Here is a 23,258-nt window from a genome sequence, read left to right as displayed (position 1 = left end):
AGAGTATTGAGTACAGGAGTTGGGAGGTCATGTTGCAGCTGAATAGGACATTGGTTAGGCACTTTTGGAATATTGCATGCAATTCTGGTCTCCTTCCTATCAGGAAGATGTTGTGAAACTTGAAGGGTTCAGAAAAGATTTACAAGGATGTTGCCAGGGTTGGAAGATTTGAGCTATAGGGAGACACTGAATAGACTGGGGCTGTTTTCCCTGGAGCACCAGAAGCTGAGAGGTGACCGTATAGAGATGTATAAAATCATGAGGGGCATGGACAGGGTAAATAGACAAGGTGTTTTCCCTAGGGTGGGGGAGTTCAGAACTAGAGGGCATAGGTTTAGAGTGAGAGGGGAAAGATAAAAAAAGGACCTTCCCATACAGAGGGTGGTGCGTGTATGGAATGACCTGCCAGAGGAAATGGTGGAGGCTGGTACAATTGCAGCATTTAAAAGGCATTTGGATGGGTATATGAATAGGAAGGGATATGGGCCAAGTGCTGGCAAATGAGACTAGATTAGGTTAGGATATCTGGTCGGCATGGACGAGTTGGACTGAAGGGTCAGTTTCCATGTTGTACATCTCTGGGACTTTAAAGATATTTTGTTTATGCTTTAAAGGAGGACTGTTTAATAGACAGCATAAGTACCTACAAGCAGGAGCTGACTTTAATAGGAACTAAAGGAAGTGCCTTTTAAAAACTTTATATTTAAACTGATATCTCTTTATTTACCCTCAATGTCATTCAATTAGATGACCAGTTCTATTCCTGTCTTTTTACCCCAATGGTGAAAAAGGCAACAATTAAATTGTAAGAGACCTAGAAGTCTGTATGGCTTAGTACAAAAGTTGGAGATAATGAGAACTGCAGATGTTGGAGAGTCAGAGTGGATAAAGAGCGGAGCTGGAGAAAGCGCAACAGGTCAAGCAGCATCAGAGGAGGAGGGACGTTAGCGTTTCAGGTCAGGACCTTTCATAAGGACCGCGTAGGATGGGCAAAAGGTGAATGTAGGTAGGAGGTGGCTGTGATTGGACAGTGGAAAGGGTGGAGCAGATAGGTAGGAAAGTAGATGGATAAATTAGGTCAGGTTAAGGGGGTAGGTTGGGGGCATTTGGAAACTGGTGAATTCTATGTTAAGGCCATCAGGTTGTAAGCTCTCAAGTTGGAAGATGAAGTGTTCTTCCTCCAGTTTGCATGTGGCCTTGTGTTGACAGTGGAGGAGGCCCAGGATGGACTTGTCATCAGTGGAGTTGAAATGGATGGGAACTGGAAGGTGGTATTGATTGAAGTGTATGGACCATAAATGTTCCCTAAACCAGTTCCCGAGTTTGTGCTCGGTTTCTCCGATGTAGAAGAGACCACATTGTGAGCAACAAATGCAATAAATCAGGTTAGAGGAAATGCATGTAAATCTCTGCCAGACTTGGAATGAATTTTTGGGCTTTGGATGGAAGTGATTGGAGGGGTGGGGGGTGGTGAGTGGAAGGTGTGGGGACAGGTTTTGCACCTCCTGCAGCTGCAAGGGAAAGTTCCAGGTTTACCTCTCCACCCCATCTGCTCTTCACAGGGACAGTTCCCTCTGCAAACCATTAGGCCTACACTTCTCATCAACCCCTCCTCCACACCTGGAACTGCACTCTGCGGTCACAAGACCTGCAAAACCAGCCTGGAAACTCTACATCGATGAGACTGAACCCAAACTTGGGAACTGGTTCAGGGAACATTTATGGTCCGTATGCTCCAATAACAGCACCTTCCAGTTGCTATCCATTTCAACTGCCCCTCCCTCGACGACATGTCCATCCTGGTCCTCCTCCATTGACAACACAAGGCCACATGCAAACTGGAGGAAGAACATCCCATCTCGCTAACATACAGCCTGAACATAGAATTCACCAGGTTAACATCGAATCTCCTAACCCCCAGCTCATCACAGGCCCAGCCCATCCCTTAACCTGACCTAACATGTCCATCTTCCTTCCCAACTATCCACCCAACCCTTCCCAATGACCAATCGCAGCCACCTGTTACCTGCATTTAACTATTGCCACCCCACCTATCTTTCCCCCCAGCCCCACTCCCCTCCATTTATTTCACAGCTCCCTTGCTCCTCCCCCAGTCCTGATGAAAGGTTCCAACCTGAAACTCTTGATACTAAATTTGACCAATCAATGCACAGCAATAATCATTAAACCAATAGAATTTTAAATCATGACATGCTGTCATAGAATATAAGTCTATAAATATCATAATCAATTGTATGCACATATAAATATGCATACAAGGAAGAGTAGACCATTCAATAAGGTCATGTTTGACCTGATGTTTAGTTGATGTAGTCTAGGGAGATGCTGAATAAGCTGGGGCCATTTTCCCTGGAGCATTAGAGGCTGAGGGGGTGATCTTATAGAAGTTTATAAAATCATGAGGGGCATGGATAGGAAAAATAACCACTGTCTTTTCCCCAAGGTAGGGGAGTCCAAACCTAGAGGGCATAGGTTTAAGGTGAGAAGGGAAAGATTTAAAAGGGACGTTGGGGAAATTTTTCATGCAGAGGATGGTGTGTATATGGAATGAGCTGTCAGAGGAGGTGATGGAGGCTGGTCCAATTACAACATTTAACAGGCATCTAGATGAGTATATGATTAGGAAGAGTTTAGAGGGATCTGGGCCAAATACTGGCAAATAGGACTATATTAATTTTGGATATCTGACCACCATGGATGAGTTGGGCCAAAGGGTTAGTTTCTATATATCATTATGAATCCGTGACTCTAGTATATGGCTATTTATTTTCCTCCACATATTCCATCAGTGTTTTTGTTTCTCTTTCCTGCAGGTAATATAGCATTCAATTCATCATCAGAACATATCTTTTCATATCCACTTGCCTAAATAGTTATTCTTCCTAACGATCTATTCTCGGCTGATGCTAACGTATTAATATTTTGAGGCAGTAAAACCAACCTTCAGGACAGGTTCACCTCCAGAAAGTCATTAATGATGGTAACCCAAAACATTTCCATTGTACACTTCTCAAACTGTATTGACCACACATTAATGAACAATATAAATGGAAACACACAAATCTTTTTAAAATAAAAAAAGGGTAAGTTAAATAAATAGTGGTGTCAATTAGGGACCAAAAATCATCTTGTGAAGTTGGAGAACAGTGCTAAAATACTAGGTAGTACTTTGAATCTGCTCCAGAGTCTGTTCTGTGCAATAGAATGAGATGTGCTTGTATTCAATAAATGAACATTTACTGAATTAGCTGTACTCAATTCTGTGGGACTGGATTGGTAAAGACCTGGTAGAATGCTCTGACAACATGGATTTTAATTTTGTCAGATGGAGAAATTTGAATTTAATTCATAAATCTTTAAATGATAGCTTGTCTCAGTAATGGTGATTGTTGCTGTGTAAGGATTTCAGAATTCGGAAATCCATCTTGGAATTATGTCATAGGGTTACACATCCCAGAGTATAAATAGCAGTGTGGGTGGTGTTAGAACACACTGGAAGAAACTTAACAAAATTAGGTGGGAAGACATGTGATCACATGGAGATGAACTCATGAAAATGATAGATTAGTCCTTTGAGATCAAAGCCTGGTGTATATATAATTTCCATGTATAGCAGTATTTAGTATTAATGTAAAAAATGGTTTTACTTTGAAGTCTAAGCCTGAAGATAGTTCTTGACTTTGCTTCTCTTCAACCAGTCTGTAAAGTACAGAAACTCAAAGCATGGTAACAAACTACATAATTCTCTTATTATGAAACAATGATCAAGTCTCAAAAACTGGTTCACTAATGTCCTTTAGGGAAGGAAATCTGCCATCCTTAACTGGTCTGACCTACACGGTACTTCAGACCAACAACAATGCAGTTGGCTCTTAACTGCCCTCTGAAACAGCTTTCAGCCACTCAACTATAGGACAATTAAAATTGGGCAACAAATGCTGGTTATGCCAGCAAAGCCCATATTCCTTTGGTTTTGAAATGATGCACAAGGAAGGAAAGTTGTACCAAAACCTTTTTATATAACTAGTTAGGCCCCAGTTAGAGTATAGCACCCAATTAACTTTGGACATCACACTCTAGGAAGGGCATCAAGATGTTGGAGAAAGTGCGGAAATGATTTACAAGAATGGTATGAAAAATGTACAATTTCAGTTTTGTGGAGGGACTGGAAAAGTGGGAGGTTTTTGGCATTAGATAAGGTTACAGGACAATTCAATCAATCAGTGTGATAAAAGTGATGAAAGGTTTTGGTAAAGTAAGGGAAAACTGCTTCCAGTGAGAGCAGAGTTGGAAACTACAGGACACAAATTTAAAGTAATTTGAAGATGATCAGAAGCAATATCAGGGACAACAAACTTATGCGGTGGGTTGCTATGATCTTGAGTACATTAACTGAAAGAGTGGTATAAGTAAATTTAATACAAACTTTCAAAAGATTATCAGATATGTACTTGAAATGAAAAGTTTTGCAGGGCAATGGGGAAACCATGCAGAACTAATTAGAAGTTCTCTGTAAAGGCTATCACAGACACGATGGACCAAATAGCCTCTCTCTTTGTTTCTACTTACGGGAAGGGATGAATCATCGTCTCGTATCGGATTTTCATTGTTTAATTTATCCTTCATATTTGCAGCCTGCTCAGAGTAAGAGATTTCTAAATTGATATCTGTGTGCTGGATGCTTTCGTCCTTAATAGTCAGATTATCCAGCTGCCCTAGAAGGAAAAGAGATGCTTGTCATTGTCCTAAATGAGAATATTTTCAGTTGAGAACTGGACTTCAACATTTAATGTTCCTGCAGCATAGTTCTGTCAAATTCAGGCTTCTTCCCTGCTGTTATTACACTGCTGAATGGACCTCTCTAATTTCAAATCTAACGTTGATCTTGCTTTGTGCACCTCCTGTGCAGCTGTAGCCGTGTATGTGTTGCTCTGTCTAGCAATCTATGATCTGTACGTTCTTGTTTGCTATCATCTGCCTCTACTGCTTGCAAAACAAAACTTTTCACTGTACATAGATACATACAGATCAAAGCAAATCAAATTATGAATAAGGCACATATGACATGTAGAGCACGGAAACCAGAAGACAATTTATTATGTATGACATTATACCTTTGTATAGGAATTGTATTTATGGATAGTATTGTTTTCATAAAGCACTCATGATAATAACATTGTATCACAGCACACCTAATGATCAAGAACTCAACAAAGAAAATTTTAACTGATTTGTTAGAAATTGTAGAATATATTTTTAAAAGCTGTCAAATGCTTGGCCTCATGAAATAACCAAAAAGTTAAATAAGGAATTAATTGAAAAACACCCAGTGCTGCCAGAGCTGAACATTATCCAAAGTTTGTGCAAAGATTTGTAGCTCGGGTGCTCGTTGTTGTGGTTCTGTTCGCCGAGCTGGAAGTTTTTGTTGCAAATGTTTCGTCCCCCAGCTAGGTGACATCATCAGTGCTTGGGAGCCTCCTGCGAAGCGCTTCTTTGATGTTTCTCCGGTGTTTATAGTGGTCTGTCCCTGCCGCTTCCGGTTGTCAGTTTCAGCTGTCCGCTGTAGTGGTTGGTATATTAGGTCCAGGTCGATGTGTTTGTTGATGGAGTTTGTGGATGAATGCCATGCCTCTAGGAATTCCCTGGCTGTTCTCTGTCTGGCTTGCCCTATGATAGTAGTGTTGTCCCAGTCGAATTCATGTTGCTTGTTGTCTGCGTGTGTGGCTACTAAGGATAGCTGGTCGTGTCATTTCGTGGCTAGTTGATGTTCATGTATGCGGATTGTTAGCGGTCTTCCTGTTTGTCCTATATAGTGTTTTGTGCAGTCCTTGCATGGTATTTTGTACACTACATTAGTTTTGCTCATGTTGGGTATCTGGTCCTTCGTTCTGGTGAGTTGTTGTCTGAGCGTGGCTGTTGGTTTGTGTGCCGTTATGAGTCCTAGGGGTCGCAGTAGTCTGGCTATCAGTTCCAAGATGCTCCTGATGTATGGTAGTGTGGCTAGTCCTTTTGGTTGTGGTATGTCCTCGTTCCGTGGTCTTTCTCTTAGGCATCTGCTGATGAAGTTGCGCGGGTATCCGTTTTTGGCGAATACCTTGTATAGGTGTTCCTCTTCTTCTTTTTGCAGTTCTGGTGTACTGCAGTGTGTTGTGGCCCTTTTGAATAGTGTCCTGATGCAGCTTCGTTTGTGTGTGTTGGGGTGGTTACTTTCATAGTTTAGGACTTGGTCTGTGTGTGTGGCTTTCCTGTATACCCTTGTAGTGAATTCTCCGTCTGGTGTTCTCTGTACCATCACGTCTAGGAATGGGAGTTGGCTATCCTTTTCTTCTTCTCTCGTGAATCGGATTCCTGTGAGTGTGGCGTTGATGATCTGGTGTGTTTTTTCTATTTCCGTGTTTTTAATGATTACAAACGTGTCATCGACATATCTGACCCAGAGTTTGGGTTGAATTTGTGGTAGGACTGTTTGTTCTAACCTTTGCATAACTGCCTCTGCTATGAGTCCCGAGATTGGTGATCCCATGGGCGTTCCATTGATTTGTTCGTATATCTGGTTGTTGAATGTGAAGTGTGTTGTGAGGCACAAGTCCAGTAGTTTAAGTATGCCGTCTTTGTTGATAGGTTCAGCGTCCTATTTTCTGTTCTGTATGTCCAGTAGGTTGGCTATTGTTTCTCTGGCTAGGGTTTTGTCAATTGAAGTGAACAGTGCCGTCACGTCGAATGATATCATGGGTTCTTCTTTGTCTATGTGTATAAACTAATGTAGTGTACAAAATACTATGCAAGGACTGCACAAAACACTGTATAGGACAAACAGGAAGACAGCTAACAATCCGCATACATGAACATCAACTAGCCACGAAACGACACGACCAGCTATCCTTAGTAGCCACACACGCAGACAACAAGCAACATGAATTCGACTGGGACAACACTACTATCATAGGGCAAGCCAGACAGAGAACAGCCAGGGAATTCCTAGAGGCATGGCATTCATCCACAAACTCCATCAACAAACACATCGACCTGGACCCAATATACCAACCACTACAGCGGACAGCTGAAACTGACAACCGGAAGCGGCAGGGACAGACCACTATAAACACCGGAGGAAACATCAAAGAAGCGCTTCGCAACAGGCTCCCAAGCACTGATGATGTCGCCTAGCCAGGGGACAAAACGTTTGCAACAAAAACTTCCAGCTCGGCGAACAGAACCACAGCAATGAACATTATCCATTATGTGGGGTGCATGGCTTTGGAAACTCTACAGCTCAAACCTCAACATGTGAGCAATGTATTCTTCTATCAACTTGATGAGGTGAAACTGGAAAGCAAGTGGCAAAAAAGCCAAAATAGTAAAATGGGACAATAGATATTGTACCTTCTCTTTTCTCATCGGTGTCTTCTCTTTCATCTCCATGAGCTGCAACAGCTGAAGCTTCATGTGTGCTTGAGACCTGAAAGTCAATATAAAGAGCCTGGCTAAAAATCTATAACTCAGGGAAAAACATTGATGATATGGTGATCAGTTGGAGGACTAAAAGGAGAAAATCTCGACAAGCTGAGTGAAACTGAGGAATAATGAAGGGAAACTGAAAAAAGAAAGTTTTCCCTTTAACTGCAATAAAAACATTTCATAAATGGATACAGTGGAATGATACAATGACATCAAAATGTTAATACATTCCATATGTAGGTAATGTGCTATATTGACACGCAGACCTTCAAATTGTCACACATCCCTCCAATAGCAATGTGTAGTGAGCATAAAGGGCCACACACCAAAGGAGGACTATTTTAGGTACAGAATAAAAACAGCAAGTGCTGGAGAAACTCAATGGGTCTAGCAGCATCTTTAAAGGAAGAAACAGAATTAACATTTCAAGGACTTGTGGACTTTTTAATGGAGCATCGATAAGGGCATGTGTTGTTTCTTTATGTGGCCTATCAGATGATTAAATGCTGCCAGAGGTATTTTGTATGAGAACATGCTGGAAATTGAACAATATGATGCCGATTATACTTGGTTTATTATTAAGTAAACAGAATGAGAGTGATTATTTGCTGGAACAGAGTATCATATCCTCACTTGGGGAGGGTTTCTTTTCCTGCAACCTTCAGTTCAAAACCGGTTTGTCCTTTAACTTACTGGAACTGTGGATTGATAAAGTTCAAGGATTCTGATGAAGGATTGGAAAACTTTGTTTATCTTTTACATAGAAAAACAAAATCAGCAGGAACAGGTCATTCGGTCTATTAAGTTTGACAACTATTTACTAGGTTAATGGCTGACCCTTTATCTCAGTACCATGAGTCCTGCTCTCCACATACTCCTTGACACATTTAGCCTCTAGAAATCTCTTTCTTTCTCAAATCGATTCAGTGGCTTTGCACCCAGAACCTATGGTCAAGAATGCTGCCGGATCACCATAGTCTGAATCCACAAATTTCTCCTCATTTCAGTCCAAAATAGTCTGCCATGTATCCTGAGGCCATGACCTCTTGATCTAGAGATCAGGGGAAACATCCTCCTTTTAATAGGTCTGACCAGTCCTCTAAGAATTTTATTCTTTTTAATGAGATACCTGGTCATTCTTCGAAACCACATTGAACACGAACACAGTTGAACCAAACTTTCATAACACAATAAGCCTGCCATCCCAGACATCAGTGATGAAATTTATGTAAACAGAGGATGGATGAAAAAAAAAGATAGTGGTTACAACTCCATGTTAAGTGCAATATGTGTAGAGAAATAAACGTAAAACAAAGATTGGGCTAAGACAGCGAGAAATAGAGGAAAAAATAAAGCGAAAATGTTATAATTTTAGTTATTAAAAAAAGTTCAGTCCAAAGGAATGAGACTCCACACAGTTGTTCATTTTAAGGGCAAGAGATTGAGCAAAAATCATTAACATTCATCATGCTGTTACTTGTACTGATGATGTGTAGAGAGATGGGGCTGTAAGGTAATGTCATTAGACTAGTAATTCTCAAGCCCACGCTAAGGCAATTGGAACCTCAGCTTAAAGTTCAGCCAGAAGTGCCATGTGGATGATACACAGTAACTCATATCTCACAAATGCTAGGCAAAGACTACCTCCAGTGAGAGAGAATCTAACCATCACCCTGTATCATTCAAAGGCATTATCATTACTGAATCCACCACTATCAAGATCCTGAGGGTTATTATTGATCTGAAAATGAACAGGACTAGTTCTATAAATACTGTAGTAACAAAAACAGTTCAGAGGCTAGGAATTCTGCAGGATTCAAGACAACATACTCAATTCCTGATTCCTCAGCATCTATCAACGATTGATAAAGCACTGATAGATGATTGGCTTGCTAACAGGGTAAATAAAATAATAAAATTATGAGATACACTGATAGGGCTGAGAATCAGAATATTTTTCCCCAAGTGTTGAAATGTCCAATACTAGCGGGTATGCATTTAAGGTGACAGGGTGAAATTTCAAGGGAGATGTGTTTCCATGCTGTACATCTCTATGACTCTATATGAGGGACAAATATTTTACAGAGAGTGGTAGGAGTCTGGAACACGCTGCCAGGTTGGTGGTGGACACAGATATGTTAGGGACATTTAAGGAACTTTTGGATAAACTTTTGAATTTGCAAGGAGTGGAGGGATATGGACCATGGGCAGGCAGAAGGCAGCATTCCTGTGCTGTGCTGTTCTATGTTCTATGTAACAGGAAACAGGAGTTCAGCACAATTGTCATTTCTTGGTTGGCATGTTGTACTGAGTAGTGTGACTCTGGGATTAAGGTTATTTTACAATTTTTATCAATGACTTGAAAGAAGGGGCTGAGGATATGATAACTGATGACAAAGATGATAGGGAAGTAAGTTGCAAAGAGTTGAGTGAATGAGCAAAGATCTGACAAATGAGTTATCAAATGAGACATGTCGAAGCGTCCAGCTTGGTAGCAAGTATAAAATGAATATTATCTGAACAGTGAGAAATTATAGAGTTTGGAGATGTCAAGGGAATTGGAGCCTAGTGCACGAATGGAGAAAGGTTAGAATGCAGACATAGCAAGTAATTCGAAAAGATAATAGAATGTTATTGCTTGCTGGGAGGAAACTTGAATACAAAGGCAGAAAGGTTATATTCAGGTATCTAAAACACTGGTGATATCACATCCAGAGTACTATGCACAGTAGCAGTCACTTCATTCAAGAAAAGATGCAAATCCATTGGAAGCAGTTTGGAGAAGGTTTGCCAGACTAATACTGAAATGGGTGGATGTGTCTGCTGTTATGACTTGCTAGGCTTGTTTCTGCTGGAGATTAGGCATTTGATTGAAACATATAAAGTCCTGAGGGGTATTTACAGTTGGATATAGTAAGAATATCTTTCTTCTTGTAGCAGATTCTAGAACTAATGGCTTAGGTTGCAAACATCTAAAGGCACAGCCATCAATGATGCTGAGATTAAAATTGAAGATGCTGAAGAGTCCCGAATTAGAGCAATGTAGTTTTCTCAGACATTTATAACAATCGTGGAGATTGCAGACATAAAAATGGAGAAGTCAAGAGAGAAATTTGAATACGTGGATGACAATTTTAAAATCAAGCTGTTTTTAACTGCAAGCTAAACCAGTTCAGTGATCAGAGGGGTTGTTATGAATGAGACATTAATTAGTGCAACTTAAGATATAGGCAGCCGAGCTATGAATGACCTCAAATTTACAGAGAGAGTAAGTAAAACGAGAGAGGCCAGCCAAGGATGCTTTGGAATTGTCAAGGTATAATAAAGGGATAGGTGAGATGAGATGGGGGCAGAGTGGACAATATTATGGAGGAGGGAATAAGTATTTAGTGGCAGCAAATATTAAAGCAAAATTGTGATAGTTCACTTGAAACGCAGATCATTTTTATTTAAGAAGTTGTAAATTGAATTTGGAATCTTGAGCCTAACATTTTGAAAAAGGTATTACCATTGACGGTACATAGATGGATGAATATTATGCATGGTGGTAAGCTTTGAAAGACAATGAGGAGAAAACACAGCCAGGTTGTTGATGATATAATATGTGACATGGCATAAAGCTTAATTAAGCTCAAATTATGAGTCTAAAATTGCCTTGGTGATATCAGCAAATGAGTTCTTAATTGGTTTGTATAACTTTCCTTTTTTTAGTAAGTTAATACTGGCAACCACCCAATTTTGTTTTTAAAGTGTTGACAACTCAATTCATAACAATTGACTGATGAAGGTCAGATAAATAATTTATCTTTCATCTGTTGATATCATCAATAATAATGCTGAAGCTATGTGTTAATTAAGCTTGTTGGTAAAGTCTGACATTTTTGTGCAATAAGTATTACTAATGTATTCTATTAGCTTTTCATTTATATACAGTTGCATCTGTCCTCAATGCATTCCATTGTAAAAACTAGGAACTTGACGGATGAAAAAGTAGTTCAAATCCATTCCTCTTGTCCCTTGGTATAGTCATACTTTGTGCCACTGCATAATCACTAATATTTTACATTTACTAAACGTATCATTATAAATTTATACGATATTGAGCTCTATTATAAAAAGAAATCAACCATCTGCTCATTCACTAATTTGTCATCTTCAGTTTACCTACCTTTGAAATGTTTGCCAGATACTAGACAATAAAGAATGACCACTGTAAGGAGTAAATGCTCTTATTTTCCCTTTGGTGTGAAATGCTGCAGAGCTTTTAATATTCAGTAGCATTTAATATTCCATTTTCCTTGTTTCTCTGAATGTTCTGGAAAACATTTCCACTATAAAAGCACTTATTAAGTGTGAGCTGTTTCTGTCAACATATAACAGCCCTGAAATTCATTGGTTAAGGAGGTTCTCCCTGATTTTCATTTGATAAGATGTTTGCAGAAACTCCCAAAGCATGATGCATTTGGTTAATAACAGACTGCCTCTAGGATTTCTTCCGCTTTCCTACTTCAAGTTAGAGCAGAAACTCAGGAGAACTCCGTATGATTTCAAGGCATTGCTGATATGTATTTTGTGTCCCTGTGTCTTTCACTGTGGTGTTTATTCTTTGCTTTTTCCATCTGACAAATCCTGAATCTACCATCTCCTTACTATATAGGAAGAATTCTGAACATTTGAAACAAAAATAGAAATCGCTGGAGAGGGATTCAGCAGGTCTGGCAGTATTTGTGGAAATAATGCAGAATTAATGTTTCGAGTCCAGTGACTCTTCATCAGAGCTGATAGCAGCTGGGAGAATGTGGTATTACTGCTGAAGTTATTGAAATTGACACGGAGTGCTAGAGGCTGCCAGGTCCCCATGTAGTAAACGAGATGTTGTTCTTTGAGTTTGCGCTAAGGTTCACTAGAATACTGCAGCAGGCCTGGATCAGAAATGTTGGCATGGGAACCCAGTTATGCATTGAAGTGGCAGGCAACAGGAAGCTCAGTATCATTGTCGAGTTCAATAACTTTAGAACCTGATTCCATTGTTTCAGGATTTTTCCCCACTCTACACCCAATCCCATTATGACATGGGTTGCTTTTACCACAGTCATACATTCTCACATACTCCAAGGAAAATTATCACATCATGTGGCTTGCATTCAGTACAGTTCACCCATTTGTTTTACCACTCTTAGCTCTTATTATCATTTATTCAGTTTTCTTCTGTTCTGGCCTGCTATGCATAATCTCCTTGTTCATCTACACCTTTCTTAAAGCTCTCTCTCTGGGCTCTGTCTCCACCTACCTGCTCACCTCTCCCCTTCTCCTTCCCCCAATGCCCCCTCTCCAAATTTCGGCTTCTGCAAAAATACCACTTTTTCCTAGCTCTAACAGCTATAACAAAGACTTGAAACATCAACTCTGCAGATCTGGCACCATCTGGGGGAAGAAAGCAGAGTTTCTCCAGCAATTTTTGTTTTTGTCTCAAACCTCCAGCATTTGCAGTTCTTAGTTATATTATGATTAGATTACCTAAAGTGTGGAAACAGGCCCTTCGACCCAAGCAGTCCACACCGACCCTCCGAACAGTAACCCACCCAAACCCATTTCACTCTAACCAATACACCTAACACAATGGGCAATTTAGCGTGGCCAATTCACTTGACCTGCACATCTTTCGACTGTGGGAGGAAACCGGAGCACCCGGAGGACACCCATGCAGACACGGGGAGAATGTCCAAACTCCACACAGACAGTCACCCGAGGCCGGAATCGAACCTGGGACCCTGGTGCTGTGAGGCAGCAATGCTTACCACTGAGCCACCGTGCCGCCCAAAAATAAAGTCCACATTGACCCTCTGAAGAGTAACCCACCCCACCCTATTTCCCTTTGACCAATGTACCGAACATTATGGGCAATTGAGCATGGCCAATTCATCTGACCTGCACATCTTTGGACGATGGGAGGAAACTGGAGCACCTGGAGGAAACCCACGCAGGCACAGGGGGAATGTGCAAACTCGACACAGATAGTTGCCCGAGGCTGGAATCGAACTTGGGACCATGGTGCTATGAGGCAGCAGTGCTAACCACTGAGCCACTGTGCTGCCCCTTATAATTCTTAACATTTTGCTGTAATTAAAGTTCCTCTCACAGAAACCCCACTGATGGGTATCCAAACCTCAGGAGAACGAGAGGACTGCTTCACAAGTTTCTTTTAGACTGAATGCGTCTTCCTAATTACCTGTGGACTAAAGATGTCCCTGACATCAGGGAAATGTTGTTTGTTCTTTTTCTTCATTGTCATTGTAAAAGTTTCCACTCTTCTCTGGACAGCTTCTGCTTGCGTACGGGTTAGGGTTGACAGTATTGCTATACTTTCCTGGGTGTCTCCGCTGACTAGGCCTGAAAGGCCTGCATTCTTCAACCATTCTGCCTCCACCTCCCCTTCTACATAGAGAACAAAATGAAAACATGGATTGAAGACAAATAGTGACAAGAAAGAAATTTAGTCAATTGACCAGTTAAGAAAAAAAATCTACTCCTACACACTGGGGCTAGGCTCCGAGACTTAGAGTTATTGTCAAACCTTCACGTCATGTGACCAGGCATTGTAGGCTTTGGGGTCTGTCAGTCAACAGAATAAATCTCAAGAACAGAGGGAGATAGACAAGTAGGAAACTACTACTTAGCCTAATATCTGTTCATGAAAATATATGTAATCTATTATGAGGAAGTAGGAATGGGATGTTAAGAAAAATCGTTATCCAAACGAAAAAAAAGTCAACAAGGTTTCATATAAAAGGGAAATTGTGTTTGACAATTTTGTTTCTTTGATACTGATGTTGGGTGAGAAAAGAAGTCCTGTGAAAAAGCAACCCCTAACCGTACTACTGAACCCCCTCTTCCCCTTCTTGTCATCACTCACATCAGCTTTTTTTAGTCCAAGGCCTTGGGTTGGTGTAATACTGCCAGCAGCCACTGGCATCCCTGTGGCACTGCTGAGAGCAGAAAAGCTGCAAGACTTGATATATTCAAGGTGGAGTTAGTCATATTTTTAACCTCCAAGGGGGTCGAGAGATAAGGAGGGAAAGCAGAAAAGTGGATCTGAGGCCATTATCCCAATCAACTATGATCATATTGAATATGATCAGGCTCAAGATGCCAAATGACCAATTCTTGCTCCTTCTAGGTATGCTTAAAAAAATAATTTGTTACTATCTCTATTCCAAGCATTTCAGTCTTCCAATGTTTGAGCTTTGATGGGCAAAAATCTATGTAATCAAAAAACTAGCATTCAAAATATTCTATCCGTGGTTAAAGATCGATATAAGAGACTTATCCTCTATGATTCCATGGAGATATCCCCAAATCACCTGTTCTATCTTTGACAGACACTGCTGTAGCTTCCTGAGAATGTCAAGAAACAGTGACCGAGTCAGGCCAGGTAGGTCCACTGATTTGCCCTTTCAAGCATCGGCATCATGCTCCAGATTTTGGACATACTTTAGAGTGAAAATTCTGCATTAAAGTCACTTTAACTGTAACATAGGAATTTTTATTTTGAAAATGTAATCAAGTATGAGGATGAGACAAATTCAGTTGATGTAGGTTATATGGATTTTACCAAAGCTTTTGACAAGGTACCACGTGGGAGACGGATTGAGAAGATTAAAGCACATGGAATTGAGGGAACCTTGGTGAGATAGTTGAGAAACTGTCTTAGTAATAGGATACAAAAGGCAGTGGTAGAAGACCGTTTGAGTGACTCAAGGCTGATGTTCAGCAGTGTACCATAAGGATCAGTACTGGGCCTCTTATTGCTTGTTATGTACATAAATGATATAGATGAAAATTTGGGGGGAAAGTTAAACAAGTTTGCAGTTAACACCAAGATTGGTAGGGTGGTTAATAGTGAAGATGACGTTTGTGGGTTATAGGAAGGTATAGATGGTTCGGTAAATACAGGTGATGCAGTTTGGGTGAAGAAACAAGGTGAGGGAGTATTTAATGAATGAAATTACACTGGATAGCTCAGAGGAACAAAGGGATCTTGGATTAATTATCCACAGATCCATGAAGTTGACAGAGTACATCAGTAAGATTGGTCAAGAAAACATATGGGGCACCTGCTTTCTTAAGTAGTGGTGCGAAGTATAAGATCAAGGAGGTAATGTTGGAGGCACAGAGCATTAGTCAGGCCACAGCTGGAGTAGTTCAGGTCACCTCACTCCAGGAAGGAGGTGATAGCACTAAATGAGGTATAGAGAAGGTTCACCGGGATGTTGCCTGGGATGGAGCTATTGAGTTATAAGATGATTAGATAGGCTTGGATTGTTTTCATTAGATGTTCTGCCAAGCATAACACTAAATTAAACTAACCCCTTCTTTCTGCCCTTGGTCCATACCCCTCCATGCCTTGCATCTTCATGCGCTTATCTAAAAACTCCTTAAACATCCCTATCATATGTGCCTCCACCACCACCCATGGCAGTGTTTTCCAGACTCCTACCACTCTTTAAAAAAAAAAACTTGCCCCTCACATCTCCTTTGAACTTTCTTCCTCTCACCTTAAATGAATGCTGCCTAGTATTAGACATAGGAGAAAGTGAGGACTGCAGATGCTAGAGATCAGAGCCGAAAAATGTGTTGCTGGAAAAGCGCAACAGGTCAGGCAGCATCCAAGGAGCAGGAGAATTGACGTTTCGGGCATAAGCCCTTCTGAAGAAGAGCTTATGCCCGAAATGTCGATTCTCCTGCGCCTCGGATGCTGCCTGACCTGCTGCGCTTTTCCAGCAACATAGTTTTCAGCTAGTATTAGACATGTCAACTCTGGAAAGGCATTTCTATCAACCTTATAAACCTAAATTTTATAGACTTCTATCAAGTCTCCCCTCAACCTCCACCGCTTCAGAGAAAACAAGCGGAGTTTTTTCTAGCCTCTCCTTATAGCTCAAATACTCTAATCCAGGCAGCATCCTGGTAAAGCTCTTCTGCACACTCTCCGAAGTGTCTACATCCTTCTTGTCTTGTCAAGTGACAAGCAGAATTGAACACAACACTTTAAATGATTTGAGCTATTGGGAGAGGCTGAACAGGCTGGGGCTATTTTCCATGTAGCGTCGGAGGCTGAGGTTATAGAGGTTTACAAAATTATGAGCAGCATGGATAGGGTAAATAGGCAATGTAGAGGAAGTAGTGGAGGCTGGTACAATTGCAACATTTAAGAGGCATTTGGATGAGTATATGAATAGGAAGGGTTTGGAGGGATATGGGCCGGGTGCTGGCAGGTAGGACTAGATTGGGTTGGGATATCTGGTCGGCATCGACAGTTGGACCGAAGGGTCTGTTTCCATGTTGTACATCTCTATGACTCTATAATCAAAGACCTATAAAGTTGCAACATGACATCCTGACTCTTCTATTCAATTCTTCAACCAATAAAGGCACGCATGCCATATGTCTTCCTTACCTATCTACTTGTGTGGCCACTTTCAGGGAACTATGGACTTGAACCCCAAGATTCCTCTATACATCTCTGCTCAGGATCCTGGTTTTAAATTGTATACTTTCCCTTAATATTTAATCTCCCAAAATGCAGCACCTTACACTTACTTGGATTAAACTCCATCTGCCATTTCATAGCCAATATCTGCAACTAATCAATATCCAGCTGAATTCTTTGACAACCTTCCACACCACCCGCAACTCTACCCACTTTTGTATTGTCTGCAAACTTACTAACTCACCCATCTACGTTCTCATCTAAAACATGAATCTCCAGTCAGAAAAACAACTTTCCACCAATATCTTCTGCCTCCTATGAGCAAGCTAATTCTGAATCCACGCAGTCAAGTCATCGAGGATTCCATACATCTTAGTTTTCTCGATGAGCCTACCATGAGGGACCTTGTCAAAAGCCTTACTAAAACTAACAGTTTTGATTAATTCAATTTGGTTACATCACGTAATTTATCTAAGTAGCTTTCATTTACCATCAGGCACTTTCACGGCCACCTCTTCTTGCTCTTCCTGGCAATTTTCCTGGGTTGTCTGGATATTTTCCACTTCACTCCAGTAGTCAGCCATGGAGAGTTCATCCAGAGAATCCTGGGAGGAGGACCGTTCATATTGAGGCCTCTCCATGTTTCTGGAATGCACTTGATTCATACTATACTGTCCACATCTTCGACTGTAAAACAAAACACGCAGGTTTTCCTTTTAACATAAAGCATCTTTATATCACCTACATTGGAATATCTTTTGTTGACATTTCTGTTACTTGTATATTGAAATAAGCTGCTTGGTATTGCCAAGCATTACCAAACAGTCAGCTATCAAATCTTCTCACAAACTTCATAACTTGAATTTTCATTTCACAACCGGTCTTGCAAAGAGAGGCTGTTACATTTGATCCAAAATAAAAGCTTCCAGTAAAATTCTGTCTCAATGCATTATGTTATTGTTAAATTAAGTCAAGTCCAAAAAACTTTTGCTCTATTTTAAAATAATGATGTATCAACATCTTGTTTTTATTTCAATTTTTGTCATGCATATTTTATGAATACTGTCACACGTATTCTTGACTGACTCATCCTCTGTCAATGCAACTTCATATCTGCATTTAAGCTTGGCAGTACTGTAAGATGAGGTAAAATAGTGTAAAAATAAACAGAAGACATTAGGAGAAAGAAAGGGGAATGTCCAAAAAACAAAGGAAAAATAGAACAGTAAATCATCGGACTCTGAGCAGTCTATAAGCAAATAAAATTACTTGAGGAGGGCTTTTAGCAATACAACTTGGATAATAGTCTCTGAGCCAGCTGAAGAATGGGAACCTTTTTATCATTTTAAAAACAGTATTATTATGAAGGCCTTAGGCCGTTGAATTGATCATCTGGTAATCAATCCTAATATTTGGAGTCATTAATATTTAATCCTTCCATCTCTCATATCATGAAAACCATGAACAGCAAACATGCTCGAATGTTCCTGGTGGCTGCCATTACAATGACTCAAAGCACAAGCAATATATTATCTTTCATAACTTTTTGTTTGGAATTCCTTTGTTATATTTTTCTTTATTGTTTGTCCACTTGTACTTTGGTCCAAGAATTTATATTGAAGGAGGTTTCCATAATCTCCAGGAATGCTTGAAATTGATATTCTTTCAGTTTGAGCTTAATGTATGAGTGCTAGTGGGCTGACAGGAGCATGTCAGGCAGATTCTTTCTTCACTTGATGTTCAGAAGTTACTTTTATGCAGAAACAATTGCTACCTCTTGCTGATTTTCACCTCCCTCATCTAAGGGCATCAAGACCGGGTCTCACCATCTCACTGCTTATTCATTGTAGAACAAGAAAGAGTGCATTGTATTCCTGGTCTTGTGCATGAGTTGCATGTCAGTTAGTTTACCATCTCCATTAGTGATTGCAACTATTGCAACAGGGTGAATTTTAATGATTTGCATGAAACGGTTGATACTGAACCTGCACTCCATTTTACATTTCTATTCATTTTAAATTCCAATCTTAAAAAGCAGCTGGTTCAATAGTACCCATTTTTAAACAATCACACAAACTTATCATCAACCCCAATATATTCATTCATAATGAGTAACAAAAGCAATAATGATTAATAGAGTATGTCAGACAGTAGTCGAAACACTTTGTAGTGAGATAGTGAGATCCGGCCTTAGTGTTCTTGGGTGAGGGAGACGAAAACAGCAAGGATTAACAATTGGTTCTGCAAGAATGTATGATTCAGAACATCATGTGAAGAAAGAATCTGCTTGACATATTGCTCTTGTTAGCCTGCTTTATGGTAGTTGAAGCACATAGTTCACATGATGCCAATGGCATCAACAATGCTGAAAGAAGTCAGAAAAATGACCTTTCATCACATTGCATTATGGGATACCTTGAGCTATTCAAAAAACCACCTCCTCAATCTGTCCATCATTTTCCACCTTCTATTCTTAATTACTCCTTCCTCTGCCCCCTTTTCCTTTGTCCCTTCCTTCCAATCTCTTGCCCTGTCTGTTCTCGTCTTTTCCTCCCTCCGTTAGCCCTGCCATACCTCTTCTCAACCCTTGCCACCTCTGCTTCCTTCTATTCCCTCCTCTTACATGTCTCCTCTTCTCTTTGCTAGAATCAATTATTTACCACCCTGGTAATGTATTAGCTTCAGATTTAGGCAGATATTCCAGTGAAAGACCATTCATTTATTTTAAAAAATACAAGCATTTAGCTTCAAATCCTGTTACATCAGTTAGTAATGGTACAATAGAGCTTAAAAGATTAGAGTTTTACGTCTCTTGTCACAAAACTGTGCAGGAGTCAGAATGTTAGTTGACACATTATTTGGGATATGAATTCAAACCAAACAAAAAGGTGCTCTTTTGGTGCAGTGTCCCTACCTCTGAGCCAGAAGGCCAGGGTTCAAGCCTCACCTGCTCCAAAGGTGTGTCATAACATTAAAAAAAAACCCAAAGAAGTGCAGATGCTGGAAAGCAGAATCAAAAATACATATTCAAAGTGGAGTCGCAGGTAGATAGGATAGTGAAGAACATGTTTGGTATGCTTTCCTTTATTGATTTGTTTTTGAGCATTGGAGTTGGGAGGTCATGTTGTGGCTGTACAGGACCTTGGTTAGGCCACTTTTAGAATACTGCGTTCAGTTCTAGTCTCCCTCCTATTGGAAGGATATTATGAAATTGAGGGATTCAGAAAAAATTGACAAGGATGTTGCCAGGGTTTGAGAGTTTGAGCTATAGGGAGAGGCTGAATAGGCAGGGGTTATTTTCTCTGAAGCGTTGGAAGCTGAGGGTTCCCTTCTAGAAGTTTGTAAAATCATGAGGGGCATGGATAGGGTAAATAGACAAGGCAGCATCCGAGGAGCAAGCTGCCTGACCTGCTGTGCTTTTCCAGCACCACTCTGGTTTCCAGCATCTGCAGTCCTCACTTTTGCCTAAATAGACAAGGCCTTTTCCCTGGGGTTGGGAGGTCCAAAATAGAGTGCATAGGTTTAAAGTGAGGGGGGTAAGAATTAAAAAGGGACTTAATGAGCAATCTTTTCACACAGACAGTGGTGAGTATATGGACTGAGCTGCCAGAGGAAGTGATGCAGGCTGGTACAATAATAACAGTTAAAAGGCATTCGGATACGTATATGAATAGGAAAGGTTTAGAGGGATGTGGGCCAAGTACTGGCAAATGGGACTAGATTTATTTAGGCTATCTGGTCAACATGGTTGAATTGGACTGAAGGGTCTGTTTCTATGCTGGATATCTCTATGACTCTAAATTGCTTGAAAAACTCAGCTGGTCTGACAGTATCTGTGGAGAAAAAGCAGAATTAACCTTTCAGGTCAAAACATTAACTCTGCTTTCTCTCCAGATGTTGCCAGACCTGCTGAGCTTTTTCCCAGCAATTCCTATGTGTTGTAACATCTCTGAACAGATTGATTAGAAGATGTATTTTGTTTTAAAAACCGCATGGCAGTTGCAGGCTCAAACCACTGAGTGGCGCAGATAAAGGTTTAATGCCATTATGATTATCTCTTGCAGTAAGTTCATTGTTTAAAATGTTGTAACTTTTTCGAATACATTTGTTATTTCTTTCTTTTAGGTGTCCTTTCATTATTTGAGTCTGTTATTGTCGCCATCAAATGTACTTTTATTATTACTAATAGGGTTCCTAATACAGAGTTCTCCTCAATCTCCTGGCACCACTGCATCTACCTTGTCAAATTCCCAAGGGATATTTCATAAACGTTCTGTGACAACTTACACTGAGGTGCTCCCTTACAATCCCACTCTCTGTCTCATGGACAAATACTATGTCCGTGGTCCATTCTCAGCTGCTAGAGATAAACTATTGTTTGCCATCCGACCCCACACACCACCCAATTTGTTCTGGGTTAACAACAGACAAGGGGTGATTGGGACCAAGTAGGTGTTTTCTCAGGCATGCTGAGTACATTCAGTTCTACTCTTAAAGTTTGCTATGACATTCTCCAGCTACACGGTGGGAATAACAAAGACAAAGATATTCTGCGCAGGACACAGTCTCTCCTTAATGTCTGAATACTTCTCTATTCTTCAAGTGAAAGCAATGCAAGTTGTTGCATTCAGTAATACTTCTGAGCCTTGAATGGATGTTAGTGTTGGTGGGTGCTCTTACACATTGATCCTGCTGTCTACAAAGATAGCTCAAAGCTCAATAGAGTGAACATAGCAGCCTGTAGTCACCTCATCTCTGTGTAAACCTCACGTCAGGTGTCAGTCAGCTCCGAGTACCCTCTCAGATTATCATAACATAAAAACCATTTCCTCCAAACAGACAGCTAAAAACACAAGTGCAAACCTTGTCCTCTAGAAAAAGGCAAATTATCTAAACATGATCTGGAGGTTAAAGAATCATTGTCAATCATGTGACTTTATTATTGTATTCCCCTGTGTGAAAGGCTTATGTGGAGTAATATTTTCCACTAAGTCTATAGCTAGGATAAATAAATGACATAATTGTCAAAGCCCTGATTGCTTATGAATACTAAAGGTGAAAAATGAAAAATGCAGACTTCCCTCAAACAATATATTTTGACCAGCACAATTTAGAAAGGAATAAAAAGCCATTTAAAATTTCAGGTAAGTATTTCTTTATAAAGTTATACCTTTAAAATTGATAAGTGAGATGGTAAAAGTGATTTCTGTGCTGCCGCTGGTACCACAGTTGCATTGAAATGGTGTATCCTCCAGTCTACAGTATGCCAAGGCCCCAGTTCTCAGCATATCAGGCACTGAAATAATTCTATCCCACTACAGATCTGTCACGACAGATATCTCTAGCTTCAAGTAAAGCTTAAGACAACAGGTAAATTTTCACAATGGAGTGGTTCCACTCTACATATAGCTGTATACTCGGCCTTCTTAGAAAATTAGACTAAAGTACACGCATTAAAGTTTGGTAACATTATGAATAACTAAATACTATTTAGAGAATACACAATATAAAAGACAGTATTCTCAGCAAACAGAAAAGAAATCACACAAGGAGCCCACACTGTACAAGTTGTAGTGTATGAACATATGAATTAACAGCAGGAGTAAGCCCCTTAAGCCTGCTCCATCATAAAGTAAGTTCATATCTGATCTGAATACTCCATATTCCGCTGCCCCCCTCCCCACTCCTGATAACTTTTCACTTCCTTGTTTATAAAGCATCTTTCTAGCCCCATATTGAAAATATTCAAAGACTTTGCTTTCACCTGAGTTCTAAAGACTCATCACTCTCAAAGCAAACAAAAAGGTTTCCTTATCTCGGTCTTAAATGGGCAATCCCTTATTAAATAATCATCCCTGGTAGCGAGTTTTGAGAAGATTTGTAGCTCAGGTTGAGGTTCTGGATATAGGTTTGCTTGCTGAGCTGGGAGGTTCATTTCCAGCTCACCGAGCAAACCTACAACCAGAATAATCCCCGGTTCTAGATTCCTCCATAAGAGGAAAGCAACATTAACTCCCCGTCAAACTCTCTTAGAGAATCTTGTGTTTCAATCAAGTCATCTCTTATTCTTCTAAACTTCAGAAAATGTGTGCTGAGCCTGTCCAATTTTTCCTCATAAGACAACTTGTCTATTTTGGGTATTAGACTGTTGAACCTTCTCTGAAATGGTTTCCTACGCACTTCCATCCTTCCTGGAGTAAGATGACCAATACTGATATGGTCTCACCTACAAACCTACATCCAGAATTGATATGGTCTCACCAATGCCCTGTAGAATTGAAGCATAAGC

The 23,258-nt window shown here is 40.3% G+C and overlaps 1 protein-coding gene across 3 annotated transcripts in view; it reads right to left on the bottom strand.

Moving 5' to 3' along the window:
• arhgap18 (Rho GTPase activating protein 18) overlaps positions 1-23,258 on the bottom strand; it is a 133,923-nt gene that overhangs the window by 25,791 nt on the left and 84,874 nt on the right. For all 3 annotated transcript variants that reach the window (XM_043683619.2, XM_043683611.2, XM_043683627.2), the window contains 4 exons: positions 17,460-17,656; positions 13,709-13,914; positions 7,405-7,480; positions 4,591-4,736 (listed from right to left, as the gene is read on the bottom strand). In XM_043683619.2, the coding sequence (XP_043539554.1) occupies positions 4,591-4,736; positions 7,405-7,480; positions 13,709-13,914; positions 17,460-17,656 (625 nt within the window). The remainder of the gene's footprint in view (positions 1-4,590; positions 4,737-7,404; positions 7,481-13,708; positions 13,915-17,459; positions 17,657-23,258) is intronic.

The sequence above is a fragment of the Chiloscyllium plagiosum genome, unplaced genomic scaffold, assembly GCF_037043375.1.
Source record: "Chiloscyllium plagiosum isolate Xiang-an unplaced genomic scaffold, Cpla_swu_hap1 HiC_scaffold_3, whole genome shotgun sequence".
NCBI lineage: Eukaryota > Metazoa > Chordata > Chondrichthyes > Orectolobiformes > Hemiscylliidae > Chiloscyllium > Chiloscyllium plagiosum.
The sequence above is the reverse complement of the archived record's forward strand: the minus strand, read 5'-3'. Positions and strand labels throughout refer to the sequence as shown.